General features: G+C 45.2%; 1 protein-coding gene across 9 annotated transcripts in view; it reads right to left on the reverse strand.

The window, feature by feature from the left end:
• The window catches only part of MACF1 (microtubule actin crosslinking factor 1), a 377,759-nt gene that overhangs the window by 239,645 nt on the left and 114,667 nt on the right, over window positions 1-23,447 (reverse strand). The window contains exon 1 of one of the 9 annotated variants that reach the window (XM_077295958.1): window positions 16,985-17,145. The exons of the other annotated variants lie outside the window; for them this stretch is intronic. Coding sequence (XP_077152073.1) covers window positions 16,985-17,078 — 94 coding nt within the window. The 5' untranslated portion in view covers window positions 17,079-17,145. Of the gene's footprint in view, window positions 1-16,984; window positions 17,146-23,447 lie in introns of those variants that run through there. 9 annotated transcript variants of the gene reach the window in all.

The following is a 23,447-nucleotide window of genomic DNA, read 5'->3' on the forward strand; positions in this document are numbered from 1 at the left end:
CTGCCTGGTGTCTAGGGCAGTAGAGAGGTTATTGTCAGAATCCCTGCCTGGTGTCAAGGGCAGTAGAGAGGTTACTGTCAGAATCCCTGCTTGGTGTCAAGGGCAGTAAGGAGGTTATTGTCAGAATCCCTGTCTGGTGTCTAGGGCAGTAGAGAGGTTATTGTCAGAATCCCTGCCTGGTGTCTAGGGCAGTAGAGAGGTTACTGTCAGAATCCCTGCCTGGTGTCAAGGGCAGTAAGGAGGTTATTGTCAGAATCCCTGTCTGGTGTCTAGGGCAGTAAGGAGGTTACTGTCAGAATCCCTGCCTGGTGTCTAGGGCAGTAGAGAGGTTATTGTCAGAATCCCTGCCTGGTGTCTAGGGCAGTAGAGAGGTTACTGTCAGAATCCCTGCCTGGTGTCAAGGGCAGTAAGGAGGTTATTGTCAGAATCCCTGTCTGGTGTCTAGGGCAGTAGGGGGGTTATTGTCAGAATCCTTGCTTGGTGTCTAGGGCAGTAGGGATGTTATTGTCAGAATCCCTGCCTGGTGTCTAGGGCAGTAGGGAGGTTATTGTCAGAATCCCTGCCTGATGTCTGGGGCAGTAGGGAGGTTATTGTCAGAATCCCTGCCTGGTGTCTAGGGCAGTAGAGAGGATATTGTCAGAATCCCTGCCTGGTGTCTAGGGCAGTAGGGAGGTTATTGTCAGAATCCCTGCCTGATGTCTGGGGCAGTAGGGAGGTTATTGTCAGAATCCCTGCCTGGTGTCTAGGGCAGTAGAGAGGATATTGTCAGAATCCCTGCCTGGTGTCTAGGGCAGTAGAGAGGATATTGTCAGAATCCCTGCCTGGTGTCAAGGGCAGTAGAGAGGTTACTGTCAGAATCCCTGCTTGGTGTCAAGGGCAGTAAGGAGGTTATTGTCAGAATCCCTGTCTGGTGTCTAGGGCAGTAAGGAGGTTACTGTCAGAATCCCTGCCTGGTGTCTAGGGCAGTAGAGAGGTTATTGTCAGAATCCCTGCCTGGTGTCTAGGGCAGTAGAGAGGTTACTGTCAGAATCCCTGCCTGGTGTCTAGGGCAGTAGAGAGGTTATTGTCAGAATCCCTGCCTGGTGTCTAGGGCAGTAGGGAGGTTATTGTCAGAATCCCTGCCTGGTGTCTAGGGCAGTAGAGAGGTTATTGTCAGAATCCCTGCCTGGTGTCTAGGGCAGTAGGGAGGTTATTGTCAGAATCCCTGCCTGGTGTCTAGGGCAGTAGGGAGGTTATTGTCAGAATCCCTGCCTGGTGTCTAGGGCAGTAGGGGGGTTATTGTCAGAATCCCTGCCTGGTGTCTAGGGCAGTAGAGAGGTTATTGTCAGAATCCCTGCCTGGTGTCTAGGGCAGTAGAGAGGTTATTGTCAGAATCCCTGCCTCGTGTCTAGGGCAGTAGAGAGGTTATTGTCAGAATCCCTGCCTGGTGTCTAGGGCAGTAGAGAGGTTATTGTCAGAATCCCTGCCTGGTGTCTAGGGCAGTAGAGAGGTTATTGTCAGAATCCCTGCCTGATGTCTAGGGCAGTAGAGAGGATATTGTCAGAATCCCTGCCTGGTGTCTAGGGCAGTAGGGGGGTTACTGTCAGAATCCCTGCCTGGTGTCTAGGGCAGTAGGGAGGTTATTTTCTGAATCCCATGCCTGGTGTCTAGAGCAGTAAAGAAGTTGTCAGAATCCCTGCCTGGTGTCTAGGGCAGTAGGGAGGTCATTTTCAGAATCCCTGGAGCAGTGAAGCAGTTAATGTCGGTATCAGTAGATGTCTATAGGACAGGGAGGTGTTCTGCCAACAGAAAAAGGAACATTTCGGAATCCTGTCAAATGACAGTAACCCTGTCAAACTACAGTAAAGAGAGAGTAATTTACAACCATGGTCTAGTTACTGACCTCTCTGGGCTGAGGCAGAGAGTTAATCACTGACTTTTCAAATTCCTGTTTGTTCCCTTCACCGATCATAGAGAGGAGTGTAGGAGAGGAGAGAGTGCAGCAGCTACAACTCTACGGCCGTTCAACATCTCATCTTTCGATCATCCGAATAGATCACTTATGAAGCACTCTGCCTGATTATGGGCTCTAGTTGTCTGTGCAGAAATCGACCTTCCCTGACTGATAGTCACCATAAGAGATGAACGAACCGGGGTTCATACTGGATATCTAGCGTCCAGTGCTGAACTCCGAACACGAACTTCTCCAGGTAAAGAGAAAGAAGGAAAGAAAGACTTTGTGGGGGTACTGTGCTTTTTTTGGCAGCCCCTTTGCCAGTACCATGACCATTTTACATGACCAAAGTGTGGGTCCCCATTAACTTCTATGGGGTTCAAGTTCAGGTACAGTTCGAGTACCCAAACCGAATTTTGGATTAAAGTTCGGTCGAACCCGAACATCCATGTGTCTGCTTATCCTAAGGCGCCACCGGTCTAATACTAAATAATACCAAATTTCCCAGATAATTGGGGATGTAGAAATTAAGTTTTGAAAAACCCATTTGCAGGTATAATTCTGCGCTTTGTTATTGTTTTCCAATATGAAAAACCTGTAAAAAAATAAAAAAATAAAATAATAATAATAATGTCTGATTGATGCCTAAATGTTGAGACCTCAGATTTGGTGGCATCTACAAATGTTGCCCTTGAGTGTCAAAAAAATTCTATATACCGTAAATAAGTGGGCTGCTGCAAAATCATTATCGCGACAAACAAGAAAAAGACAAAAAAAAAAACAAAAACAACTTATTACATTTTATTTATTTAATATAAGTAAGAGAGGCAAGAAGTCATAGCTCTACGTTTCTTCAGCTGGGGCTACACAGCGACGTGTTGACCATTAAAAAGAGAATCCAACAAATTTGTAAACATATCCGACTGTCACAATGCTGCAGGTCGCAACGCAATAATGTTACAATGTGTCGCTGCGATTTCAGTGTTGCCGTAAAGTTCTAGCTTAAAGGGAAAGGTGGTTAGAGCGTCGCAGTAATCCATTATAATCCAGTCTTCAGAGTAGCTCCAAATATCTACTTTGCCAAGAACCTCATAATCAAACTTGCTAACAATTAAAACTTGAAAGTCATCTATATATTTTTTATTTGCCCCCAATGTTTGTTTTCACAAAGAAAACTGCGCAAACTGTGCTAATGGTGTGGTTTTTAACAATGATCCTTAAAGGCTGCGTGTAAATGGGAACGAGGGTGGACATTGATAAAGTAAAACATAAACCGACATGTCTAATGATAAACCAGGATTCCACAAATGGGAACAATTTCCTGTGAATTCCCAGATTTCCACAACAGGAAGTTCTAATAGTGCACAGACGGGAGAGCGCAGGAGTAGGGGGGGGGGGGGGGGGGTGAGGTTTCTTCTAGTTCTGAAACAATATTATATAGATTTGATCATATATCTATCATCTATCCAATATCAATGGTATACCTATCTGTCTAATATACTCCTCAGCACTGAAATTGCAACACCAAGACAGGAAAGTGGTGGATTTATGGAAATCACAGGATGGACAGACATGTTAATTATATGCAAATTAACCTACTACTACTAATAATAATCTTATATAGCGCCAACAATTCAACAGGTCATAGACAGACAATAAAGACATTATAAAGTTACATGTAGTATATCAACGGTTACAGGACGAGTGAGGGCCGTGCTCGCAAGCTTATGATCTATAAATGAGGAAAAAAAATGGAAAAAACATTTTAATTTATTCAATATTGAGTATGAGTGCCATGTGCACTTACAAACTTTGGAATGTTATCAATGAGAAATGTTAGTACCAAGGGTTCCAACACCATATCAATGTAACTCGAAGTTATTATTGTACCTGAAAAAAAGACTTGAGGGGTCCGGCTACCGTACATTATATCATCCCACACCATAATCCTGGGAGTTTGACCAGTGTGATGTTTCCCAGTGAAAGCATCTTCATATTGTTACTCATGTGGTCTCCAGACCAATTTATGGCTATCACTGCATCAAAGACAAAAGAAGCTGAAGAAGACAGACCTCCATTCCAGCATCAGGTTGGAAACGCCATGAAGTGACCTTCATAAGGGAATGTCACACCGATGCTAATCCCAAGATTATAATGTCGGTTGGAACAATGTATGTTAGCCGGACCCTCTAGTCTTCATTGTAGGTACACAAACAGCTCAGCATTTCATTGAATTGGTTGAGGAAGCAGTGGTTTAGACATGTCTCCAAGGTGTCAGAAGCCAGGCCACATGTCGCTTGTCCTACGTGGCCTAAACATGCCATCATGTGAAGCATCTCCAGACTTGTCCACTATCAAGCACATGTGGAATGTCATTGGTCAGTGATTACAAAAGGGAGCTGCCAGCAGTGGATCATGATGATTTGCATAAGTGCATTCAGTCTGACAGAACATTACTAAACCATCCATTAAGAACCTCACTGATGGCGTATCAAGTCAAGGAGCGTTTATTTCTGACCGTGGTATTTATACTTAATACTGAATAAATTGAGAGGTTACGAAAATGTAGTGTATATAGAAAGATATAAATATATATCTCTATAGAAAAATGGAAGCAGCACACCATTTCTTTAGTGCAGAAAAAGCGGTTTTAATGGCCCATTGTGCGTGTGTGTGAGCCTTCTTCACAGAGAGCCGAAAAGTCGCACAATGGGCCATTAAAACATTTTTTTTGCACTGAAGAAATGGTGTGCTGCTTCCATTTTATCTATATTGGTATATATATATATATATATATATGGTATGTACGGTACCCTAAGAAGCTTTGCACCCAACTATTTTATTAGGTGCTGTTCTTTATTCAATTCTCTCTCTCTTTTATATATATATATATATATATATATATATATATATATATATATATATATATATATATATATATATATATATATATATATATATATATACATACAGTTCAAAATTCAAGTGAAATACTACACAAAAATGAATACACGATTGGTGTCTTGGATTTTATGGCATGCAGTTGTTTCAAGTATGTGAAAAATACAAAGGGTTAAAACAAATTGAGCAGACACCGGAAATTCCAGTTGAGGGAGAGACAAACAGCTGGGAATCTAAAAACCTGTTGCTGGGTGTCCCACAACCAGCTGCTGAGCCAGTAAAACCAGTCCCCCAAAAATCCATACCAATAAGACCAGTCCATCCAAGCTGCACTGGCCCCTTCATTAGGAATATGTTAAGTGCCAATAGGACTCAGCGGGTACTACCAGTACATTCATTTTACCAACACTCCTGACCAGGTGGTCCTATTGTGTACTCTTCATATAGATATGGGGGGGGAGGATTACCAAGTACTTTCATTGCTGCAGAAACCCTACAAATCCAGCCTCTGTGTCTCAGCATGTCAGAGGTTCTAGAAGTTCAGGATCAATTCCAGAGAGACTGATGATGAAGAAAGAAGTGGACATAAATCGCTATTTGAAAAAAAAAAAAAAAGAAAGTTTGCAGAAACGTATGAGCGGATTACGAGGTTATACTGGGCACTACACTACATGACAGCATGTTTCTATGTGGCAACATGGCCTCATATCTATCTACACTGATCCCTCATGTACGTGGTTTTAGAAATAACGCATTTTTGACCAAAATAAAAATAATAAAAAAAATAATAATTTGACTTTCAATTTGCAAACTAAACTCTGGTTGAGTTGGACAACAAGACACGTTTGATACATGAAGCCCAAATTTACCGGCAGATTGATACATTAGTTACCAGTCAGCACAGTTAAGTATCACATAAAACAATGCGGTGACAACAAGCGGCCTAGTGTAACACAATAATCCAGAAATAGAAGCTAACTGTACAGTACGAAGGCCGCTACAATCCATAGACACTGAAAGATGACCGCATACATACGGTCACTGTACTGACAAATGTCCGTCAGGTAAGTACACTGATTTTTCACACTCCTGGCTAGTTGTTGGAGAATTGGATAAAGAATGGAGTAAAACTGGTTTGTGTAACTGGGTGCTGGCAAAGAGCGAGGCTCCTTAGGGTATGTGCACATCATGTCTTTTCCAGGTGGCTTCCGCATCAAAATGAGCTTAAATGGAACCAGTCATACATTTTTAGCATCATTTTTTTTTTATTAAAAACGGCACCGTAGTCACGTGCACAATGCACTTTATATAGTTATATCGTACCTGCTCATTTAGTCACAGGGGTGAGCTTCAGTACATTCAGTCACAGTTGTCACTGCCCGCGCAATCTGAATGATGTTCCCGGGATTGTGCCGTGATGAGCGAATACAGTCAGTGACGCTGGCTACTACATACAGCTTCAGGGAGCCGCTCGTCACGGCGCATGCACAGGTCCCTGAAATGAAGCACACCCCTATGACTAAATGAGCAGGCATGATATAACCTTATAAAGTGCATTTTGTATGTGATTACAGTGTCGTTTTCAGTCAAAAAAAGCGTCAAGTGTTGTACACTCTAAGGGTATGTGTCCACGTTCAGGTTTGCTTCAGGCTTTGGTCAGGATTTTATGCAGGTAAAATCCTGACCAAAAATGCACCTGAGGTCACTGGCAGGTCACCTGCGGTGTACCTGCGTGTTTTGCTCATAGTAGCAACATGCTGCGTTCTGAAAAAACGCACCGCAGGTGCACTTTTGCAGGAAAAACACATGCGTTTTTTAATGCACAGTGGAGACGGGATTTCATTAAATCCCCTCCACTATGCTGTAACATCTGGACGCTGCGTTTTTGATGCTGTGGCTCAGCGCTGCGTCAAAAACGCAGCGTTTCCTGAACGTGGACACATACCCTAAGGGTATGTGTCCACGTTCAGGATTGCATCAGGATTTGGTCAGGATTTTACCTCAGTATTTGTAGCCAAAACCAGGAGTGGGTGATAAATGCAGAAGTGGAGCATATGTTTCTATTATACTTTTCCTCTAATTGTTCCACTCCTGGTTTTGGCTTACAAATACTGATGTAAAATCCTGACCAAATCCTGATGTAATCCTGAACGTGGACACATACCCTTATGAAAGCTTAAAATAAAAACCCAACAGCATTCAAAAATGTCTAAAAAAAGTTCAGAAACCAACCAAAAAGGGGTTTGAGGAAAAAATAAAATACCAGTACTTCTTGGAAGCATCTGCCTCCTGAAATATTTTTGTTCACCCGCCTGAAAAAGATGCAGTGTGCACATACCCTTATAATCCCATAGTTGTATAAAGGCAGCAGCTTTCCTTCCTCTGTACCATGATTTCCTTACACAGGGTCTATTTTCTGATATACAGGATATGACAAGTCCCGCAACATGCCTGAGATTATGCAGTTCCGCAGACAACTGCTCTGGCAGCTGTCCATGTGATCATGAATAACATCTAGGAACTGTAAAAGTCCCCGCCATCAGTCACCTACCTGAAAAAAAAAACCCAAAAAACTCTAAAGCCGTCCTATCCCGGCTATTATTATAACGCCCCATTTCCAAGCTGGAAATAATCCGGTTTTATGTATTTATTATAACCTACACTTCATGTCAATTAAAAGGCTAATTGTACTAGAATAATTGGTTATAGGAAAATAACAGGTTAAAAAAAAAGTTCTCTTTTAATATGGGAATTAAAACATGGAAAATGCAAACATACAGTAAGTCTTAAAATATTTGCCTCCGGGAAACAATCGCTTCCCTGATCCGGCACATACACTGCAGTAGCTGCATAAGTTCCGACATAATGGCGTAAAACAAGACGGCAAACACCACTGACATCTGCAAGAAGTAAACAACTTTACACAAAAACCTACAAACCACCTAAATGATTCTTAGTATTCCTCCTTGTAGAATTATGTGAAGGCCCCCTGCACACAGAAGTGTAGATGTTCTGTTTTTTGGGGGGAATATCTCAAGAATGCTTCTCCATTGCATTTTTTGATGACTATATCAAGAACAGTAGGTTCCAAAAAGCTAAAACCTGGTATAAACTTAACGAATTGCTTGACTTACCTATATGGCAAATTTGGGTGAGAACGGTCCAGTTTCACCGTAAATTAATATTTGTGTTTATGTTCGGTTCTTATTTTGAAAATATCTTGCGAACGGTAGGTCCAACGTTGCTGACACCTGGTCTAAAACTAATGGAGTGATGGCTTTACCTAAGGGGTTAATTTGGGGCAGATCGGCCAAATAACTAGACCATGCAAAAAAAAAAAACAGACATCAGAAATTAATTTCTATAGGTATAGAGATATAAACACGACAATTATTTTACCCCGATCAGAGGCAATGCTTGCCACGCTGTCATGCACTTGACAGCACAAGAAACACCTGATCTTTGGGGGGGGGGGGCGAACACAAACAGTAAGGCTAGGTTCACATCGCTTCAGTGCCATCCATTTAATGGATCCATTAAATGGATGCACTAACGCTGATGCACAAAATAGCTTTTTTGCTACAATCTCGCTAATGCGTGGTACCATTGCGTTGGCATGCACTAGCCTTACCGTACTCGAAAACGCGATAAACCGTGTTCGAGGGTGCGTCACAAAGTTAACACATCGTCGCTAACGCATGCAGATTTTGACATGCGATAGGATGCATTACGATAATGTAAATCTATGGGCGCGTTAACGGATCCGTTACATAGAGTCGCTAAGTAACGGATAGTTAAACGGAACGGATCGCCCTAATACAATCTGAACCTAGCCTAATACGACGTTCCTGGTGAAATCAGTGTCCAGAGTCCATGGCCGAACAGTAGGGGTCCGGTACGGATTACTATTTGGGTTCGCCCATCTCTATTCTCAAGTCCTCAGACGGTTCTCTTCTTCTCTTTCTGTTCTCCTTCCTTAATATAGCACACACAATACAAAGATTGATGAGTCAACTTGCCCCCTTTTTATCTGGTTCAAGGTGCGAATTTCACACTGCCCACATTGCTTGAAAAAAGTTGTTTACGTTCAATTTTGGAAAAGTGACAACAATTTTGTCAGGCCCATTTTGGGGGCTTTGTGTGAAATAATGTCTAATTTGCATGTTTTCTCTTTTTGTGTTGTCCAATACTCACAAAAGAAATAAACATGTAAAATAGTAATTTTCTGGGAGAAATACTTGGCAGAAGGGTGCTAACTAGTGATGAGCGAACGTGAATCCCTTCATGAACAGCCACAAGACATATTTGAGGACGCTGAAGACACTTGGTAAGCACCCGGCCATGCTTGGATAACACCTTATCCTAGCATGTTCGCTCATCTCTAGAGCCAAACTTTTCGGCCATGACTGTCTATGGATGGATAGACAATGTCAGAACTTTAAAAATAGAGATGTTGACAATGATTAACAAGATATTTCTTGCCAGAACATGCTGGGAGTTTTTTCTCTTTCAAGTCACCATTTCTTTTAGGTGACTTTTGTGGTGAGCTGGCTTTCCATTTGACCATTTATTTTAGGTGTAATATTATTCCAAGAAAAATTGCACCACAAAACAAATGCAAATGTTTCAGACGTTTTTGCAATGTCCTGGCAGTTTTTTCTTTTTTTCTTTACTTGTACTGTATAAACTAATGAGGTTGTGACGTCGTTTTTCCACTGTAATGCATTTCATTCTTTTGAGTGTTTACTGAGTGCTTTTCCCCCAGGTTTCAGAATGGTTCTACCTAAAAAAGAAGTACCATTAGAGGGCCTTTTGGTGCCTGTGTTGTGACTATTGGTCCCAGCCGACTGCATTATCTAGAGTCATTTCGATTCACAACAGACAGGCCAGGAATTGTGGCCGTAGTACTGGAACACAAACGCACTTGTATCATGCTTGGGTGAAAAAATGCTACCAATAAACAGGTTAAAAAAAAAAAAAAAAAAAAATCACGTGTCCCTCTTGCTCTTCCCAATTTTTTTCTTGCGGCTCCCATAAAACTTTCAGTACTTTTATTGTAAAGCAAACTTTTTTTGGCAATGTTTGTCTGGTCAACAGATACCAAAAGCACATTTTCTTGTTTAAGAGCCACTGTTTTTGATAAACTTTTCTTTAGCGTTTCTGCTCCAGCCCTGAATATACATTCTCTGCTACATCATTATGGCAAATGCTCTGATGACCTGTGCATATTATCCTGCAGTCCATTGCTAGTGATAATGCATCCTATTAGCAGGGGCTTGCTCTTCTAGTAATGATACATCCCAAAAAGTGACGACCATCAGTAAGTGATCGGAAAGGTCTGTGATCCTACTGGAAGAGTCCATCACATCAGATGGCATCTTAAGACCATCGCTACCCCGGCCCCATATTCCTGTGCCCTGACCGATTACATAGATGCAGGAAGGAAGCAAGTGTCTGGGACACACCTGATTTACCCTCTCCGCGTCTACCCTGGGGGCACACACACCTTTTCTGCTGTGCCACTCCTTCTATGTCAGACACCTCTAAGCCTTAGGAATCAGGTCTGACAAATTCCTTTTGTATACCACTATATCATTATGTGCGGTGTCAGTGTGAGGAGGCGCACACCTGCCATGCTCACTGGCTCCCACCTACATATACACACATAATAAACTGCAAACAGATTCCATACAAATGTGGAATTCCAACTCGCCCTAGACTAACATATCGCATATAAAAGACATTCTGCCGCATCTACCCTGCAATGCCCGCTCAGGAACGTACACGGTAGTCACGATGCCATCACATGCCGACCAAACTTACAGCTGTTGTCACAACTGGAAATAGCTGCGAGTCCGCTCAATGTAACACACCCTGACCGCCTGATGTCCGTGCTGTAACTGTAAACAGCTAGATACAATCTGGAGAGTAAGGTAAAAGGTAAAGGACGGAGCCTGGCTATCAAATATACTCTGACCAGCGGAAAGGACTGCGCTAAATGGCCATCCTCCTCCTCAATGAGGCAGTATCCAGGCAGCCAACAAAGGTTTCCATTTAAGGAACTGGTCAATTTTTTTGGTTTTGCGCTATAGTTCTCTCTTCCCTGTCTTCCCGGATACATAACTTTTTTATTTTTCCGCCGACATAGCCATATGAGGTCTTGCTTTATTTGTAGGATGAATTGTAATTTTGAACAACACCATCCATGTTACCCTTCAATGTACTGGAAAACAGGAAAAACATCCAAGTGGGTTGAAATTGCAAAACCACAACTCATCAAATAATTTGCTTGTGTCGCCATTTTCCAAGATTTGTTATGTTTTCACTTTCGGTAAATGGAGCTTGTTTTTGCATGGTGAGCTGATGTTTTTATTGATAACACATTGGGGTAGACACAATGTTTTGATTGCTTCTTATTGCATTTTTCTTGCTTCCACAGAAAAACAGCAATTCTGACATCTTGATATTTTCTTTTTCTTTTTACAGTTTTCACCAGTTTAATTTTATATTTTGATAGATCAGACTTTCATGGATATTTTTATAGCATTTTTTTTTTGCCCTTTTGGGTCACTTGAACCTGTGATCGTCTGCTCGCTTACACTAAATCCTGCAATACAACTATATTGCAGTATATAGTAAAAGTCACAGTCTACTACGAACACCATCCATAGGCATGGGGGTCTTCATGACACCTCCAGCTTCCATGGCAACCCACTGGCACTCTGTAATCGCAGTACAGAGGGGGCTGAATGGCACGCATCCTAACTACGCACTATAAATGCCGCTGTCAGAGAATTCGCAGTGGCATTTAACAGGGACGAAGTGTGACTCTATCCAAGACTGTTAGAGACAGATGATGGTTGAATATAACAGTCATCATCTGCATGGGTAGTGCGGCCTCATTTCCTGAGCCTGCTCCACATAACTGTGCCCCACGTGCACCGTACATGTCGGTAAGGGGTTAAAGGGAAACGGACATCTCTAGAAATACTATTTAACTGCAAATATAAGGGTAATCTCCAGGTAAACAATTTGTAAATCATTTCTGCCAGGCTTATTAGAAGCATGGCTACAAGGAGAAAATGAAGCTTTATTCTCCCTGCAGCTGCTAGTTTCCAGTCATCAGAATAGTGCAGGGATCACAACTGTAATCACTCCTCTGCAAATTGAATGTCAGCCTTTTCTGCAGCATGTGAGTGATTACAGCACTCCTAATGTGTAGTGAGAGGTGACTAACAGCTCCCTGCATTGCTCCAATGACTGCAAGCGAGCGGCTGCAGGGAGGATAGAACTTTATTTTCTCCCTGTGGGCCACTGCTCCAGTAAACCTGCTAAACTGGATTTAAACTATTTACACTTCAGATTATAACGTGCAAATTTAGACAAAAGCCTTTGATGTATGCCACTATGCAGCCAGAGAGGAAGTAACCATACATACATGGGGCTGTCTCCACTTAACATGATGGGTGTTACAACTCATGAACCACAATGGAGACATCTGCATGTACAGTCATGGCCAAAAGTATTGACACCCCTGCAATTCTGTCAGATAATACTCAGTTTCTTCCTGAAAATGATTGCAATCACAAATTCTTTGGTATTATTTTCTTCATTTAACTTGTCTTAAATGAAAAAACACAAAAGAGAATGACGCAAAAAGCAAAACATTGATCATTTCACACAAAACTCCAAAAATGGGCCAGACAAAAGTATTGGCACCCTCAGCCTAATACTAAAGGTTGCACAACCTTTAGCCAAAATAACTGCGACCAACCGCTTCCGTTAACCATCACTGAGTTTCTTACAATGCTCTGCTGGAATTTTAGACCATTCTTCTTTGGCAAACTGCTCCAGGTCCCTGATATTTGAAGGGTGCCTTCTCCAAACTGCCATTTTTAGATCTCTCCACAGGTGTTCTATGGGATTCAGGTCTGGACTCATTGCTGTCCACCTTAGAAGTCTCCAGTGCTTTCTCTCAAACCATTTTCTAGGGCTTTTTGAAGTGTGTTTTGGGTCATTGTCCTGCTGGAAGACCCAAGACCTCTGAGGGAGACCCAGCTTTCTCACACTGGGCCCTACATTATGCTGCAAAATTTGTTGGTAGTCTTCAGACTTCATAATGCCATGCACACGGTCAAGCAGTCCAGTGCCAGAGGCAGCAAAACAACCCCAAAACATCAGGGAACCTCCGCCATATTTGACTGTAGGGACCGTGTTCTTTTCTTTGAATGCCTCTTTTTTTTCTACTATAAACTCTATGTTGATGCCTTTGCCCAAAAAGCTCTACTTTTGTCTCATCTGACCAGAGAACATTCTTCCAAAACGTTTTAGGCTTTTTCAGGTAAGTTTTGGCAAACTCCAGCCTGGTTTTTTTTATGTCTCAGGGTAAGAAGTGGGGTCTTCCTGGGTCTCCTACCATACAGTCCCTTTTCATTCAGACGCCGACGGATTGTACAGGCTGACACTGTTGTACCCTCGGACTGCAGGGCAGCTTGAACTTGTTTGGATGTTAGTCGAGGTTCTTTATCCAACATGAGCAATCTTGAGTTGAAATCTCTTGTCAATTTTCTTTTCCGTCCACATCTAGGGAGGTTAGCCACAGTGCCATGGGCTTTAAACTTCTTGATGACACTGCGCACGGTAGACACAGGAACATTCAGGTCTTTGGAGATGGACTTGTAGCCTTGAGATTGCTCTCCTCACAATTTGGTTTCTCAAGTCCTCAGACAGTTCTTTGGTCTGCTTTCTTTTCTCCATGCTCAATGTGGTACACACAGGGACACAGGACAGAGGTTGAGTCAACTTTAATCCATGTCAACTGGCTGCAAGTGTGAGTTAGTTATTGCCAACACCTGTTAGGTGCCACAGGTAAGTTACAGGTGCTGTTAATTACACAAATTAGAGAAGCATCACATTTTTCGAACAGTGCCAATACTTTTGTCCACCCCCTTTTTTATGTTTGGTGTGGAATTATATCCATTTTGGCTTTAGGACAATTCTTTTTGTGTTTTTTCATTTAAGACAAATTAAATGAAGATAATAATACCAAAGAATTTGTGTTTGCAATCATTTTCAGGAAGAAACTGAGTATTATCTGACAGAATTGCAGGGGTGTCAATACTTTTGGCCATGACTGTATAGATGGTCACTGCTATCCCAATTATTCCTTCAGTCCCATCCCCGTTTCCAAGCACCATTCTTCTCTGAGTATAAGTGGCAGCATACAGACAAGTGTCTGTGTGCAGATGGTTGAGGGGCACATAGAATGGCATAGCCGACATCATGTCACAGGACCTACGTAATAAAGGTCTATCCTGGTGACAGATTCACTTTAATGAGCATGTGACACTTCTTTTTTAGATTAATCTATAGGATGAAAAATAAATAAATCAGACATTGGTGGCACAAATCTAAAAGATTACCCTTACTGCATGGGCATGCCAGCCCCTATTACTACGGACATGAGGGCTCCTCAGACTCGCTTCCTAAAATAAGGATCTACGTCTGGTGACAGATGCTCCTTAAATTAGAACTAAACTCACAAAGCACGAATACAGCGTCATGCAGAAAGATTAGCGCAGGCAAAAAAAGGTTCATCATAGAAAGCAATCAGAAGCTAGCTTTCACTTATCTGGTGCCAATTATACAACGAAATGCCATGAGCAGATGCCAAGCACCAGCTAGCTATGACGGGCTCACGTGCCCAATCCTTGAAATTCCCGATCGGCATAAAGCATCCTAAATATGGACCAGTTTCCCAGATTCTGCAGGTTTCTTGTAGGTGTTCTGCGCCAGGTAATGAATAACCCAGGAATATATTAAAGTGAATGCTGGAAGGCAAGTGGTTTTTTTTTCTTCAGGCCAAAGGAATCCAAGGTGACGGAAACCTGAGTAGCTTAACCCTTGCAATACCAGTGACCAAACATAAGAAGGCTGCTGCTCCTTTAAGAATGAAGCCTCTTCCTCCTATATGCTCACCCTACAGTGTGCGGTGTTCTCTTTTATGCCAATATTCCTATAGTGCGTCACCCGGCTTATGATTAAGAGGTAACTGGCAATGAGCCACCCTATTGTTAGGAAACATCAGCACCTCAGACCATGCAGGAGCCTGTACATCACAAGCAAATATTTAACCCTTACCGATTGGAAGGGAGAGATCACAGCACCCAGGCGGCACTGTACACTATGGCCATCACCCTGCTGTCACACCCTACGACTACCCCTTATTCTCCGCTGTTACGCCCATGCTATGCTACCGTATGTTGTCTTTCCCATATCACTGTTACACCCATGGCTGAGTGAGCACTTCACTGTTACACCCTGCGTGTACTATGCCGGCCGTCACACACGTAAGGCTTGCTCTGGCATTTGTCAACTATAGCATTTTTACATATGGGCTGGCACCCCAATAAAAGTAACGTTTTTCTTGTGTGGACCCACTGTGCTGGTCATAAGAAATCTAGTGTATGCAGATTAGGCTGAAAGTGCACTAGAGGCGTGTCAATGTGCTTCTTCCCAGTGCACTGACTCACCCCCACTGCACTTCGGCCTGATTTACATGTGTCTCCTACACTCGATTTCTCATGACCGCCACATTGGATGTCAGCAAGTAACTTGTCATATTTGTAGGGGGACAGGCGCCTACACCCACTACTTCTATATGTACATCGGACTGGCTGGTTCCCTGTAGAAGGGTGATGCCTGACAATACAATGAAAGGTGCGGAGCTCCTAGTTCTTTAGTCACCAGCATTGCACTACACAACTGCTCTTGTAGCAGAGGGGAGTCACTGTACACCACAGCCCTGAGAACACTGCCCGGACATAGTGGGGAGTCACTGTACACCACAGCCCTGAGAACACTGCCCGGCCATAGTGGGGTATCACTGTACACCGCAGCCCTGAGAACACTGCCCGGCCATAGTGGGGTATCACTGTACACCGCAGCCCTGAGAACACTGCCCGGACATAGTGGGGAGTCACTGTACACCACAGCCCTGAGAACACTGCCCGGCCATAGTGGGGAGTCACTGTACACCACAGCCCTGAGAACACTGCCCGGCCATAGTGGGGAGTCACTGTACACCACAGCCCTGAGAACACTGCCCAGCCATAGTGGGGAGTCACTGTACACCACAGCCCTGAGAACACTGCCCAGCCATAGTGGGGTGTCACTGTACACCACAGCCCTGAGAACACTGCCCGGACATAGTGGGGAGTCACTGTACACCACAGCCCTGAGAACACTGCCCGGACATAGTGGGCTGTCACTGTACACCACAGCCATGGTAACACTGCCCAGCCATAGTGGGGTGTCACTGTACACCACAGCCCTGAAACCACTGCCCGGTCATAGTGGGGTGTCACTGTAAACCACAGCCCTGAGAACACTGCCCGGCCATAGTGGGGTGTCACTGTACACCACAGCCCTGAGAACACTGCCCGGCCATAGTGGGGTGTCACTGTAAACCACAGCCATGGTAACACTGCCCAGCCATAGTGGGGTGTCACTGTAAACCACAGCCATGGTAACACTGCCCGGCCATAGTGGGGAGTCACTGTACACCACAGCCCTGAGTACACTGCCCGGCCATAGTGGGGTGTCACTGTACACCACAGCCATGGTAACACTGCCCGGCCATAGTGGGGTGTCACTGTACACCACAGCCATGGTAACACTGCCCGGACATAGTGGGGTGTCACTGTACACCACAGCCATGGTAACACTGCCCGGCCATAGTGGGGTGTCACTGTACACCACAGCCCTGAGTACACTGCCCGGACATAGTGGGGTGTCACTGTACACCACAGCCATGGTAACACTGCCCGGCCATAGTGGGGTGTCACTGTACACCACAGCCCTGAGTACACTGCCCGGACATAGTGGGGTGTCACTGTACACCACAGCCATGGTAACACTGCCCGGCCATAGTGGGGTGTCACTGTACACCACAGCCATGGTAACACTGCCCGGCCATAGTATGCAGCCTGTCATATCAGCAGCCTGTCACGCAGAGCTGTCACTGCAACTCCCATCAGCTGTGCGCACAAGCAGCGTCTTCCCATGCCCTGCGGCAGCCCCATGTAAGTGCCCAGCGCTGTGCCACATGTACCAGCCAGGGCACACACCGTCCCGCCCCCGGTCATGTACCTTTATATCTCTCCAGCACTCCTTCATATGCCCGAACAAACTCATGCTCCTGGTTACGATCCACCGGGAGTTGTCCCGGGATATACCCGGACATGGCGAACTTCTCTCCCGCAGTATTCCCGGTGCCCGCCGGTCAGTCCGGTGCCTGTGGATCCGACTTCCGGCTCCTGTCTCCGCCCAGGCAGCATCGAGGGAAGGGGACACCCAGCCGAGCGATAGGGTACTACACCTGGGAGTGTGGAGCCTGGGCGGACGCACGGCGGCCATTCACGGAACTACGACTGCAGAGCTGGGAGAAAGACGACATCTAGCGTCAGCCAGCGGTAGCGCAGCACTATGCACAGGTCACGGTCACCAATTTCGTTCCTGAAAACCCTTTTGACCTCTAGTAAAAAAAAAAAAAACAATCGGTCCTCCTAGGGTGACTGGAGGTCCCACCCGCTTTTTGGTTGCACAAACCTGTAGGATTTATTCATACCGAGTTGTTTGAACCAATGAGCCAAATTTATCTTAGGCCAGTCTCACACGTCCAGATGATTCCGGTACCGGATACCGGAAAAAAATGGTACCGGAATTATCCGTGTCCGTGTGCCCCTGCGTTTCTGTGGCACATCAGTGTGGCACACGTGTGCCTCCCGTGTGCCCACTGGGTACCACACGCACCGTGCAGGAGACAGCGCTAAAGTTTAGCGCTGTCCCCTGCATCGTGCTGAAGCCGCGATTCATATCTTCTCTGCAGCAGCGTTTGCTGTAAAGAAGATATGAATAATCCATTTTTTTAGTGGCATTTCGTGTTTAAAATAAAGCTCCATGGCCCCACCCCCTGTGTGCCCCCCCCCCCTCCCCGCTGTTCTGAAAATACCCACCTCCCTCGCAGTGTCCTGTCCTGGCCGCACCTTCTACTGTATGCGGTCACGTGGGGCCGCTCATTTACAGTAATGAATATGCGGCTCCACCCCTATGGGGGGTGGAGCCGCATATTCATGACTGTAATCGGCGGCCCCACGTGACCGCATACAGTAGAAGGTGCGGCCAGGACAGGAAGCAGCGACAGCCAACGAGGGAGCCGGGTGAGTATTTTCAGAACAGCCGGGGGGGGGGGGGGGCACAGGGGGGGGGACATGGAGCTTTATTTTAAACACGAAATACCACTAAAAAATGGATTATTCATATCTTCTTTACAGCAAATGCTGCTGCAGAGAAGATATGAATCGCGGCTTCAGCACCATGTGGGGGGGACAGCGCTTACTGGAGCGCTGTCTCCTGCACGGCACACGGAGAACGTCCGTGTGCGGTACGTGTTTTACACGGACCCATTTACTTTAATGGGTCCGTGTAATCCGTGCGCTCCCACGAACACTGACATGTCTCCGTGTTTGGCACACGGAGACATGGTCCGCAAAAAATCAATGACATCTGCACAGATGCATTGATTTTAATGTGTCTACGTGTGTCAGTGGCTCCGGTACCTGAGGAAACTGTCACCTCACGTACCGGAGCCACTGACGTGTGAAACCGGCCTTAAAGGGAGCCTGTCACCCCCCAGGGCGTTTTTAAGTAAGGCTACTTTCACACTAGCGTCGTGCACTGCACGTTGCTATGCGTCGTTTTGTAGAAAAAACGCATCCTGCAAAAGTGCTTGCAGGATGCGTTTTTTCTCCATTGACTTGCATTAGCGACGCATTGCCACATGTCGCAACCGTCGTGCGACGGTTGCGTCGTGTTGCATCGGACCGTCGCCACCAAAAAACTTTGCTTGTAATGTTTTTTGGTGCGTCGTTCCCGTCTTTTCCGACCGCACATGTGCGGCCGGAACTCCGCCCCCGCCTCCCCGCACCTCACAATGGGGCAGCGGATGCGTTGAAAAACAGCATCCGCTGCCCCCGTTGTGCGGCGCATTCACTGCTAGCGTCGGTACGTCACAACGACGCAATTCGTCGTGCGTCGTCCGACGCTAGTTTGAAAGTAGCCTAAAAGAGCCACCTTTAGCAGCACTAAGGTATGTGCACACGTTGCGGATTCCATTGCGGATTTTTCCGCCCGGATTTTGTGCGGAATTCGCCTGCGTTTTAACACCTGTAGATTCCTATAGTGGAATAGGTGTAAAACGCTGCTGATTCCGCACAAAGAATTGACATGCTAGGGAAAATAAACCGCTGCGTTTCCGCACGGAATTTTCCACAGCATGCAATGTGTGCACCAGGGCGGGGCTGGCCGTCTGGCAATTCTGGCAAATGCCAGAAGGGCCTGTCTGGTCGTGGGCTGCCTCATCTGCTACGTTGTTAACAGAATCGCTGTTCTCAACACACTCACACTGTTAACAGTTGTGATGGCGCACAAAGTCGCTGACTCCGTCACTTACCCCAGCAGGCCACAGGTATCATTAGGAATTTTGATCTTGTTTTTCTCCATCCAGGGTAATATTAGTTTAACAAAGGATATCATACCACAAATGTTCACCAAGTAAAAATACAAAAGTAACAAAAGTAAAGAGGGGGCAACTCCTAAATATTATAAACCTACAGAGAACAACTGAGTTAAATGCCCCAATAACGTCGATATACGTACTTAAATGACTAGCTAAATAGACTAGACAACACGAGATAAAGGGATATCAAAAAAAGTTCTTTATGAAATACAAAATTAGCAGAGATATGTAAAATACATAAAACATTACTCTAGGTGAGTTGGTGAGATGACAAAACAAGAGCAGGAGTGCTGAGCATCAGATAAAACTGTCTTGGTATGCACAAAAGAGCACGCTGATGAAACTCGCACATAGAAATACATGCAGCTGCAAACTCCAGTCCCGAGTGCCGGCGGCAGTGCCGGGTATTGATGCGAGAGACTCACGCGAGTTTCTCGCATTGAACTCACAAGTGTGACCCCGGCTTTTTTCTGACAGAACTGATCAGTCATTATCAAAATTCTCAGTTCTGAGGTAAAATCTGCATTCAGTGCAGACTTCCCCATTACTGAGATAGGAGACGGCAGTCTGATAAGATTCTATGTAGACTCTGCTGGTTCCTCCCATTTGCATAGAATTGTATCAGTAGTATCGGCCATTCTCAGTAAAGGTACCGTTACACTAAACGACTTACCAACGATCACAACCAGCGATACGACCTGGCCGTGATCGTTGGTAAGTCGCTGTGTGGTCGCTGGGGAGCTGTCACACAGACAACTCTCTCCAGCGACCAACGATCAGGGGAACGACTTCGGCATCGTTGAAACTGTCTTCAACGATGCCGAAGTCCCCCTGTAGCACCCGGGTAACCAGGGTAAACATCGGGTTACTAAGTGCAGGGCCGCACTTAGTAACCCGATATTTACCCTGGTTACCATTGTAAAAGTAAAAAAAAAACACTACATACTCACCTTCTGATGTCTGTCACATCCCCCAGCGTCCACAGGGTTACGCGCTGCTGCTCAGAGCTTCCTGCACTGACTGAATGTGTCAGCGCCGGCAGCAGCGGTGACGTCACCGCTGTGCTCTGCTTTATGGCCGGCCGGCGCTGACACATTCAGTGCAGGGAAGCAGCCGGCGGGGGACGTGACAGACATCAGAAGGTGAGTATGTACTGTTTTTTTTTTACTTTTACAATGGTAACCAGGGTAAATACCCTGGGGACATACTTCACCTGTGGGAAGTTATACCATCTAGCTGCCATACCATCACCCCAGAGGACCCCTTTAAGCAGCGTCGGTCCCTACTGACCGAATACCACAGGTGGCGTCGCGAACATTAACTTTAATCAATATCCCTTTTACATGGGAACCCAGGACCACGGAAGGGGTCGCCGCCGTGACACTTCCCCTTAAGTACTGGACCCGGTACCGAACGCCCCATGGCCCTGGCGGGCGTCCCACACACGTATAACGTTTATGGTAAAATATGACAGTGGCAAACCTTTACAATGAGTCTGTTTCATATCCATACATCATCAGCTATAGTGATCGATCCGGCTAGAAATAATAGGAGCAAATCACCAAAACAACACAAGCATCAGGATTACAGATGCAAAACCTGCATACCTATTTTATTCAAATAATAGGAGTCATACTAAACCCTACTGTAATCCCAGATTAGGATCTGAACAGCAGAAGGGTGCAAGTATTAGGGTCAGTTATTTTAGTCACCACAAAATATTAAAAATGCATCCTTGCAATATGTTCCATCAGCAGCACTGAGCTATGTACGTGTTTCCTATGGTTATACAGCAGCATAATGTGCTGTATACTGAGGTATCCACTCTCCACTCCCATCCTCTCCCTAGTGAGGACAAATAAAGGCATTAGTTCCAGTATGAGTTATCCACTGATCGCTGGATCTTGTGCAAATAGGATTTTATTATGTTAGTTACAAAAAATATATTGTCCCAAGATATGCTACCATGAATGAGAATTAAGTACACCAAATGATTTAATCTCTCCTGGGATCAGTGATTAATCTTCAGTCGCATTATAGTCTGTGAATAAGATTAATCTACTGAAGCTCATACTGGAGGATCAAACAGCTTCAGAAAGAGACAGAAGGGCATCATACTACACCACATTTTAGTGCAAATAAACATGAAGGGCCCAATCTGGGTGGACTGCAGAACCTTCCAGTGGTCAGGCCTCTCCTTCAATGGCCACCATAACCGCAGACATTATAATGAACGCCCAGTGTCTGGGTTTCAACGGTATCTGCATCCTCAGCATGCAGATACTGTTGAATTTAATAGAGGATGTAATAGAGGATGAGAGAGCTGTTGGTGCCTTCCTCTGCCATTCAGGCTGTGCATCTGAGACTGAAAGCCACTAAATCGTGCTTGCTGTGCCAAGCCACAGGCCACATGCTGCAGAGACCGAAGCAGCGTATAAAGGACACATGGTAAGCTGAGGGGTTTTTTTATTTTGTCAGTCTTTTCTTGTGAAGGCAGTGGGAGCCGTTATACTGTATATAGTGAGCTGTGGAGGCTATCATACTGTATATAGTGAGTCCTGAGGGCATTTACTGTATATAATTGAGTTGGGGCCATTTTACTGTATATTGGGGGCTGTGGAGACTATCATACTATAAGGGGATGTGAGGGCCATCATATTGAATATAGGGAGCTGTGGGTGCCATTATACTGTATATAGGGAGATGTGTGGACATCATACTGTGTATAGGGAGCTGTGGGTGCCATTATACTGTATATAGGGAGATGTGTGGACATCATACTGTATGTAGGGAAGCTTTGGGTGCTATCATATTGTGTATAGGTAGCTGGGGGCATCATACTTTGTATACGGGTTGTGGGACCATCATGTGTTTGGGAACTGTGAGGAAAACATACTGTATAATGGGACCTTTGGGGACGTCATACTGCATATAGGGAGCTGTTGGTGCCATAATAATTTGTATAGAGAGCTGTGTAGAAAAACATTGGGTATATTTAGCTGTGAGGGCCATCATATACATATTTGTATACAGGGTTGTGGGGGATATTGTACTATGTATTGGGAGCCATCACTCTGTAAATATGCAGCTGTGGGTGCTATAATTCTGCATATAGGAGCTATGCTGGCCCCCATACTCTATATAGGGAGCTGTGTGAAATAGCAAATTGTATATAAAGAGCTGTGGGGCCACAATACTGCATATTGTTAGCTGTGGGGGGAATCATACTGTGTATAGTGAGCCGGTTAGTAAATCAAACTACATATAGGGAATTGTAGGGAGCCACCCTACTGTGTATAGGTGGCTGTGGGCCAATATACTGTGTATACGAGGCCTGTTAGTAAATCATACTGTTTATAGGGGGTTGCGTGAACATCATACTGTATAGAGGGAGCTGTGGACCATCATACTGCGTACTGAGATCACGCTGGGTACACCATACTGAGCTTGTGGAGGGAAATTCACTGTGAGGGTATCATACTCAAAGGGAGCCATGAAATCTGTATTGTAGTAGGTAAAAACATGACGGGGCAAAGGATATTGATAACTTATCCCTCGGAGAGGTCATTAACCCCTTCCCGACCTGTGACACAGCGTATGCGTCATGAAAGTCGGTGCCAATCCGACCTGTGACGCATATGCTGTGTCACAGAATGATCGCGTCCCTGCAGATCGGGTGAAAGGGTTAACTCCTATTTCACCCGATCTGCAGGGAGAGGGGGAGTTGTACTTCAGCCCAGGGGGGGTGGCTTTGCCCCCACGTGGCTACGATCGCTCTGATTGACTGTTGAAAGTGCAACAGCCAATCAGAGCAATTTGCAATATTTCACCTATGAAAATGGTGAAATATTGCAATCCAGCCATGGCCGATGCTGCAATAGCATCTGCCATGGCTGGAAATCATGTTCTGCCCCCCCCACCGCCCCCCATCTCCTCCCCAGTCCTCCGTTCTGTCCGGTACCCCCTCCGTCCCCCTGTCCGCTCCCCCATGCTCCTGTCCGCTCGCCCTGTCCTCCGATCCCCCCCTGTGCTCCG

Source organism: Ranitomeya variabilis, chromosome 3 (genome assembly GCF_051348905.1).
Source record: "Ranitomeya variabilis isolate aRanVar5 chromosome 3, aRanVar5.hap1, whole genome shotgun sequence".
In the NCBI taxonomy this organism is placed as follows: Eukaryota; Metazoa; Chordata; class Amphibia; order Anura; family Dendrobatidae; genus Ranitomeya; species Ranitomeya variabilis.